At 44.4% G+C, this 9,124-nt stretch overlaps 1 protein-coding gene across 1 annotated transcript; it reads left to right on the top strand.

Moving 5' to 3' along the window:
• The first annotated feature begins 3,193 nt into the window (after positions 1-3,193).
• On the top strand, positions 3,194-6,652 carry CHD9NB (CHD9 neighbor). Its single transcript, XM_057492759.1, has one exon. It carries the CDS (start codon positions 3,412-3,414, stop codon positions 3,568-3,570), a length of 159 nt encoding a protein of 52 aa, XP_057348742.1. The 5' UTR covers positions 3,194-3,411; the 3' UTR covers positions 3,571-6,652.
• The last annotated feature ends 2,472 nt before the right edge of the window (positions 6,653-9,124 follow it).

The raw sequence follows: 9,124 nt of genomic DNA, 5'->3' as shown, positions 1-9,124 counted from the left end.
ACACCCAAAGTGTAACCTTGTATCATGTAGCTCAACAAACAGCAACTGAGCTAAATTAGGGGCAGGTGTATTTGTTTGTTTGTTTGAGTAAGAAGCAAGTAAGAATTTTAAATGATCTTGAAAGCTAGGACCAGATGGCAAATAAACCGCTAGGCTCCTGGCAAACAGCTTTTATTTATTTGCTTATTTTTGTTTGGATGATCTTTACAATTTTTTGAAATTTTCTGAACTTTGTAAATTTGACTCTTAAGCATTTTGGTGCACAGTTCTGTGAATTTTAACACAAATGTAGACTGATGTAACTACCACCACAATTAAGATACAGAACAGTTCAATCACCCCCAGAACTTCCTCAAGCTACCACTTTGTAATTATACCACTAATTTGTTCTCTACCCTTGTACTTTTGTCTTTTTGAGAATGTTGTATGAATGGAATCAAACAGTAGGTAAATCTTTCTGTTACTGGTTTCTTTCACTCAACATACTGCCTTTGAAATTCCTCTAAACTGTTGCATGTATCAGTAGTTTATTCCTTTTTATTACCGAGTAATATTCCATGCAGGAATGTACCACAGTTTATTTAACCATTCACATTTGGCTTGTTTCCAGTTTTTGATTATTGCTAGAGCTACTCTAAATATTTGTGTATGTAGGTTTTGTGTGCACATAGGTTTTCATTTCCCTGGCTAATGTCATGGATTGAATGTGCTCCTCCTAAGTCCCTGCCAAAATCATAGGTTGAAGCTGCAATCCCCAATGTGGGTGCATTTGGAGTTAGGGCTTTTACGGTGGTAATTAAGGTTAAATGAAGTCATGAGAATAGAGCCCTAATCCAACTGAACTGGTGTCCTTATGAGAAAAGGAAGGGACACTAGAACACTCTTTCTTTGTGAACCCAGAGGAAAGGCTATGTAGGATGGATCCTGAAGCTGGCCATCTGCAGACCAGGATGAGAGTTTGCCAGCACCTTGATCGTGAACTTCCTTCAGCAGACCAATACAGGTAAATATTCTATGCTATGTGTACATTTAACTTTATAAGTTTTTCCCAAGTGGTTGTACTATTTTGCATTCCCTCCAGCAACATAGGAGAGTTCCAGTTGCTCTGCAACCTTGCCAACATATGCTATTGTCACTGGTTTTATTTGTGCTTTTTATGGTGATTTCTTTTTGTGGACTATGTTTTGTAGGTAGTAACAGCTAAAGAAGCAGTTTAAAGCTGAAAATGTTTTGAAAGTGTCCAACTGAAAGTTCCCATCCATCCTTACGTTGTCCATGCACCATTTCTTTTCTTGTCTTTCTTCTGGTCTCATGCTATTGCTAGGGCAATGTCCCCTAGGCAGAGCCAGCTAGTGATCTGGCAAATTACCGGTCCTCATCCGAGGTGAATTCATGTCTGAGTGAGCTGAAGGAGAGGTCAGTGTGGGCAGGGCTGGTTTCATGGGCCCTGTGCTTCATTCAAAGCTCTGTTGTCACCATCTTGGAATTCTTAATAGTTTTTGAAAAAGGGGCCCACATTTTAATTTTGCATTGGACCCCACAAATTTTCTAACCAGTCCTGCACATAGAGGGGTCATAGGCAGGGCAAGGCTACTCACCAGGTTCATGTAACAAAGTGCTCTGTCATCTGTTACCACCGACCACACCTATAAACTAACCCCAGGCCAGCCTGAGGGTTTTACCTGGCTCCTGGGTGCTCCTGTTGCCCATCTCTTGGCCTGACTTGGTTTAAGCATGATTAATTTGGAGGCTTCACAAGAGCATTGCTAGTTTACGATTTCAAAATCCAAATGAGGATTTGCCTTAATTAGGGCCTCTTCATTGGAAAGCCAGTGGAACCTCCCTCTTCAAGCCCAACACCCCCAGACTGTACTTTTGGCATTTATATGCGAGAGAGAACTGACAGCATCATCGTGTTTTCCTAATTGTCACTCCTCCAGCCCAGTTGGCAAGAAGCTCATTCAAAGAAAGGTGGTTTATAGGGGAATGTTACCATACTCCTGCAGATCACTGAATGCCCAGGTCCGGTGGTATTAACCAGAGGCAGTGGGGACAGGAGCAGGAGCAGGAGGGGGAATGAAGTGAGGAGGTCACAGCTTTGGAGGTAACACACTGAGATGCTGGTAGTCAGGTGTGTGACCTCAGGCTACTGACCTAACCACTTTGGACTCAACTATTTTAACTCTAAAGTGGGATTAATAATACTTCCTCCTTGGACTGTTTGAGAGGAGTAAGTGAGAGGACTGGTTTAGCATGTCTGAGGCTGGCATGCACCTGCCTCTGGTAAATGGATGAGTCAATGATGTCACCTCTGACCGCTGTATGCAAACTCTGATGTCACCTCCAACTGCTGTGTGTCAACTCAGGAAAGAATATTTTTTGTGCTTTGAAAAACCACCTCACAGACCTGCTTGATTCTCTTTCCAGCTTCCAGGAGCTGGGTCAGGATTATCAGGAAAAGGCAGATGAGGTGATCAGAAAATAAAATAGGAGTCAAGCACAGAGCACAGGACTGTCTAGCTTCAGTTCCGTAGCATGCAAAGCTTCACTCAAGAAGCATTTACATCAGAGGACCATTCACTAACAGCTTTGTAAGATTACAAGGGCCGTGCAGGCCTACCAAGCTGATGACATTCATGATGGTGTGTGAAGATGGCCTGAAGGGGTCTTTAAGATAGGTAAGATTAATGTAGTGATAGAGGGAGGTGCATGTGGATGACTTGGGTTCAAAGCCCAGCTCTGGTATTATTGCCTGGCTGTTAGGAACTAACTTAAATAAATTACTCAGTCTTTCAGTGCCTCTGTGTCTCCATCTGTTGTTTCAGGATTAAATAATACAATCTACCTTTTAGGGTCATTGTGAGGATTGTAAACTGCTTGGCACAGAGCAGCACACAACACCTGGTAATTCTTTGAATTACTCACATGTTTGGGTAGCCCCTGGAGTCCACGGTCTTAGGACTCTCTGGGTGGAGTTGGCATTCTAGGCTGGAGGATGGCCTCCAAGTAGGGGGTCTGTGAGTTCCGGAACTGAATGTGACCCTGGGACACAGAGGGAGGCCACAGATAGTTGCATAGTGACAGGGTTTTCTTTCTGGGTAGAGAAGGCTGTTGTTTACAGGTAACTAGGTGCTAATCTGTAAAGAAGTTAAAGGTTAAACAAAGGGGTATTCTTCCTGTGGAATGAATGGGACCTGGTGCTTGGAGCCAGATGGGTCAGCCAGAAGGCAGTCCTCTGGGCTAAGGGAGAGACTCATTATGCAAATTGGACTTGGTGTCTCTCTGTGACCATAGAAACCAAACTAATTCTCTTTCAACAGGGCTCTGAAGAAGGGTCATTTAACTCTGGCAAAGGAGGATCAGCCACACAGACCCTCCTGGAACATCCCAGGAACTCGGCACCCAACCGAGATGGGATGCCACTCCAGCAAGAACACCACAGTGGCCGGGGAGGCCCAGGAACCCGGAGAACACCCTGCGGGAGAAAAGCCAGATCTGGAGGCCTGCCCTGAGGCAGCTGATGGCAAAGATGTCTCACTGAAGGAGGGCGCCCCTGAGCAGAAGAGCTGAGATGCTTTTCTCTGGATTCAGACCCTCACCTCATTCCTGGAACTGCCTTTGAACAATGAAACCTGAGACAAACTCCACGCTGAGAAGCTCCAGATGGAGGAGAGAGAAATCCCTGCCTTTGGGATTCAGGCCTCAGAAGTCACTCTCATCAGGCTTCTCTCTTTGGAGTTGTGAGGAAGATGAGGCCGTGAGGATTCCTGTGTGCTCAGCTGTCCCATAGAGAGGACAAAGGAAGTCTTCACACATGATGGGACTTTCCCACAGCTTCTGGGAATGGGTGAGCCCCACGCAGACTGTGCTGGCTCCAGGGAACATCTGCTGCTGGGCTGTGACTGTCCAGAGACCTCCACCTGCCTCACTTTTCCAAACTCGGGTAGCTCCGTGGTTTTGCATTAACTGGGGAGTGGGGCTCTCGGTTTCCTCCTCCTCTTCCTTTTTTTAATAGCTGGCTGAATAGCCAACGCCCCAACAGGAAGGTCTTGCGTTCAGCTCCCTCCATGCTGTTTGTATGAATTATTTAATATTTAACTGGGAGAATTGTTAATGAATTATGGGAACAATCAAGATCAGTCTGTGATCACGCACATGGAAGGCCACGAGGCCTGATCATCCAGTAAGTGGAGCTCTGAGCACTGGTGGGAAGGAAAGAGGAGAGATTCGTGTTCCTGGTTTTTTATTCCCAGAAAAATGTCCCTCTGCTAATATTCATGTTCGTTTTCATATCAAAAGTCTGTCAATTTGAACCCTCTAGCATCTGAGCGATCTGTATCCAACCTGCAAAAATATTTTGCTGTTTATACCTGTCAGTCTTTCTTTTCTCCCCCCTGCATGTGTTCTGTTTTTAATTTGACTCAAAAGCATTTTAATTTGAAATCAAATAGACATGTTTGCAAATAAATGATGACACAACACGTTTGAAAGGCAGGATTGGGGATCTGAGATTGGAGGATCCGCAGGAAAGGGTGGGTGTAATTTTGTAGAACCCAAATGAGAAAAAAGGCTTCGGAGCTTTTCCTTTGTGCCAGGCATCTGGCCGAGAACTCCACGGGGTGCTTCATGCACTCCCCACAACACTCTTATTTTACAGATGAGGAAATTGGGGTGCCAAGGGGTTAAGGAACTTGCTGGAGCATGGCCATCCAGGACGTGCAGAACCCAGATGTGACCCCCAGTAGCACGGCTCCTGAATTCACACTGTGAATCACACCGGACTCCTGCTTACAGTGGGGGGTCTTTGCTGTGAGTAAATGGGAATCCAAGTCCCAGGACAGCCTATGCAGAGTGGGGACCATTTCTCTTTACTCATTTGGACCTGCCTGCCTGTGGAGAAGAGGGCAGCTGGTCAGCTGGGAGTCACCCCACTGCAGGTTGGGTGATGTGTTGAGAGCCTTTCATTGTTACTCTGGTGGGGGCTAGAGGGAAGGTGGGGCAGAGGAGGCAGATGGACGAGAGGGAGGAAGAGAGAAAGAGAGAGAGCAAGAGGCAGCAAACTACTGAAAATCACCCTTCGTTTTGTCCATAAAAGCCTCAGAAACGGAATAGGTTTCTTTTGAGATGACAAGGCAACCAGGCTACGGCGAAGGAAAGAAGAAAGGACTGAAAGTAAAGTAATCCAGCCTGAAAAGTGACTACAAGCCGTTCCTTTTGCTTCCGTGGAGCCTGCCGGCTTCCAAGGAAGGGGCAGGAGAGATGGGGCCTCGTGAGCTGGCCCAAAGCCCTGCTCTGTCCCCGGGGGTGGCCCACTTCTAGTGGGCCAGGAAACAGGCCTCGGCTTGCAGCTGGGGATCAGGAAGTCTGGGGCCTCTTTCTACAGCTTACTGGGAATAGGCCAAGCTCTGGTAACTGCTTTTAATTTTTTTGTAGACAATTCTGTTTTTCTCCTTCCCTCCTAATGGAAATTCACCCTGCAAAACAGGACTGTGTGTGGTAAGGAGCTGCTCACCATGTCCACCCTCAGGACTCCTGGAAAAAGTTCCCAGCTGGTGGTGAGGTTTGAGAGAGGCTGGTGCTTATTTCACTAGCTCCTGAGGGGCAGAACTCACTCAGCTCCTTACCAAATCAAATGAAGGAGGTTCCAGGTCCCTAGAAGTTCTGAAATGGGTGGTTTGTTTTGCTTCCTTCTGGGATGGTACAAAATGCTCATTTAATTAAATTCAAGATCCCCAAGGGCTTTTAAAAACATCCACCTCCAGCTGTGCCAGGCATGCTGCAATTTGCCAGGAAGTTAATCTGTAACAGGAAAAAGTACCCATTTTCTTTTTAAAGACATCTCAATTATTCCTTTGGGGCCCCCATTTCACTCCCCTGTCTCCTGCTGAGGCTCAAGTGCCTGGGGAAGGTGGTCAAAATTATGTCCACTCAAGCTTAGCTTTAAGGAACTCTCAAAAGACAGGTCTGCACAGACTCTGCCCATAACTTGAAAGCCGTTGCTCTGGCCCACTTCCCAAACTATTGGAAGAGGAGGGGTTTACTAGTGAACTTATTCATCCACTTATCTTTCCATCTATCCATTCTATCTATCTATCATCTATCTCTCTATCTATCTATCTACCATCCATCCATCTATACTTACCTACCTATTTATCTATCTATACATTCAGCTTTTCACTTGGATTTTTCAGCTGTATAAGACAACACATTTCCCATTTCAAACCAAATTCATCCATTGAACAAATATTTATTGACTTTCTACTCTTCTCTATCATTCATTCATTTATTCCTTTTTTGATTCACACATTAATTCAGCAGTTCCTGGGTGACTATGCCAAACACAGTGTTAAGAAAATGTGAATAAAAGTGTGTCTTTGTGGGGGCATAGCCTGGAACAGGGTGGTTCAGAGAGATCTTTCATGCCCAGGGATTCAAGATGAGCCTTCAAGAATAGGCAGGAGTAAGCTAGGGAAAGAAGATGGGTGATTCAGGAGAAGAGGAATTGGAGGTGTTTCAGGAGAAGGGACCCAAGATTGGAGGCTGACTGGGGATGATGTGCAGTACTGGGGGAGCCTGAAGGGCATGTCACACATTGACAAGGAGGTGAGCCTTGACAGACAGGATCAGATCATGGAGGGCTTAGTGTTTTATACCGAGAACCTGAGAGCTCATCCTAATGGTGAGGAGGAGCCCACGGAGGGACTTTAGGCAGAAGAATGATAATAGGACATCAGCTGCTTTTGACTGCTTGGTATCCTGCCTTGTTACAAATCCCATCTTTTCACCTTCAGGAACCCTTTTCTTACCCACTCTCAATTTACGCGATTCAGTGAGGCTGATTCCATTCTTGGACTCCAGGCTGAACACTGCATATCTCTGATCAAAGTGATTAGTTCAGGGAAGGGCATCTGACCCAAACCAGTCCAATCGGAGGCTTCTCTGGGACTTTTTGTTGAAGCAATTAGGGAAGAAGTGTCCACTTTCTTTTGGAGTTAATAAAATTGTAGGATTTAAGCCTGGAACCTTTTAGTGGCAATTTTCCCACCACTGGGGAGAATGAAGCCACAGAGGAGATTGGAACTGAGAGAGTGAGAGACATTCCTCATGACTTATTTGGGCAACTGGATCCAGCCATGCCAGAAGCTAATATTGCCCCTAGATGCCAATAACCACCTCCTCTCTCTTTTTTTTTGCTGAGAGGGGTCTAAGTTCAGTTTCTGTCATTTTTGAAGAGTTCTTAGTACATCAGCTCAACTCAGATTGGTGCATTAGGTAGAGTAACTCGGTAGCTCTTTGAAGGATGGAGATGAGAGGGATGAGGATGGAAGCAGGAACACTAATTGGGAGGCAGTTGCCTGACCTAGGGAAGATATGCCAGCTATGCTTGTTTGTGTCTATTTTGCAACCAACCATAAAATCTCAATGGCACACCAGCATAAGCTTTTTCTTCTTGCTCATATGTCCATGGGGCACTGCGGTTCAGATGATCTAGGCTACCCGAGAAGTGTACACATGAGAAACAGCAGGAGCACAGAGACTGAGGCCAAGGAAATGCTCTTCTTTCATCTGTTCAAGGTGGGTGGAGGAGTATTTTATAACAGTAATCTACACAAAGGGTAGAGTAAACTGAAGAAATATTTAGAAGGTAAAATCAATTGGTTTGGGTGGTTGATTTTACATAGAGATTGAGGGAGAGAGGAGTCAAGGTTTCTACTTGGATAATGGTGCCACCGTTTGAGGAAGAAACTCTGGGAAACAGACATATTTAGAGGCAATGAGGAGTTGAGTTTTGGAAGAGCTGAGTTTGAGATGCTTATAGGACAAAATAAAAATAATAACACCTTGGTGACAGATGTTAACAAGACTTAATTGTGGCGATCATTTGTGTAATATATACAAATGCTGAACCATTTCATTGTACACCTTAAACTAATATGTCACTTATAGCTCAATTTAAAAAATAGCAAACAGTTATATCAGTTTTACTATGTCCAGGCATTGCTCCAAATGCTTTACATATAGGACTGATATAATTCTCACAACCACCCCATCTTCATTTTACAGATTAAAGCATACTTAAAGAATTCTGTAAGTGAACCTAGGTCTTTCACCTCTCAAGGAAGAGTGAAGACATGAACTAAACAGTTTATTTCAGAGGCTGAGGCTTGGGGAATATACTTGGGAATTGTGGGAACCCTCTTAGCTCTCCAGAGATGGTATAATGGTTATTTTAAAGTGAAAACTTTTGGGCACAGAAGATGCAGAAACAAATCTTATCTGAACTTCTCTTATCTATCTAAAGCAGAACCTCCTGAAAATACAGCTTCTATTAACCCCTTCCTAGGGAGTTTCCTGAAAATTCATTTGCCAAGAAGACAGATTGCCTATTTGCATTAGCATCCACAAGTCCAGTAGAGACTTCCATACCCTCCCACTAAAGTCCCCCCAAAACCCCTTTTATTGAACTGGTATATATACACTTTACCTTTGGGCAATTCCACGAATTTTCCATTACTGTAAGCTCTCCTGCATGCACATGTGAAAATAAATCTTGTCTTTTATTCTGCTGATCTGTATTTTTTCAATTAAATTTGCAAGACTCCAATTACTGGGGGACCTTCCAACAATACGTTTTCCTTCCAACAGAGCCATCAGAATGGATTGCTCGTTAAAGCCCTGGAGTAAATTAACTCCCTGCAACCTCTCCCCACATACATATAACCAGAGGAGCTGCCCATAGCAGAAGAGCACATGTCAACGAAAGAACTCTGGGAAAACCAGTATTTAAGGGGAAGTGGGGTAGAAAAATCATAAAGAAGCCGGAGAGAAATGAAGCTTCGGATTGATGGTAGATAATGACCAATGGCTTCCAAGGTTGGAGCTGTTACCGAGTGCCAGGCACTGTGCTCAAAAACTTTACAAAAATTATCTAATTTGCTCCTCACAATAAGCTTCAGAAGCAGGTAAAATTCACATATTATGGGTGAACAACACATTAGAAGGTAAGGTGAATTGCCCAAATTCACACAGCTAGTTAGTGGCAGGGCAAGAATTTGTACTTCTAAAGGCCATGGTTTTAACCATTGTAATGGGTTGAATAGTGTACCCCCAAAATTCATGGTCA

This window comes from Manis pentadactyla, chromosome 15 (assembly GCF_030020395.1).
Source record: "Manis pentadactyla isolate mManPen7 chromosome 15, mManPen7.hap1, whole genome shotgun sequence".
Classification (NCBI taxonomy): domain Eukaryota; kingdom Metazoa; phylum Chordata; class Mammalia; order Pholidota; family Manidae; genus Manis; species Manis pentadactyla.
Note: the sequence above shows the minus strand (reverse complement) of the source record. Positions and strands in the feature narration are given on the sequence as shown.

What these genes read in the sequence shown, in the direction of transcription:
- CHD9NB (XM_057492759.1), top strand. Translation starts at nt 3,412, where the DNA reads ATGGGATGCCACTCCAGCAAGAACACCACAGTGGCCGGGGAGGCCCAG.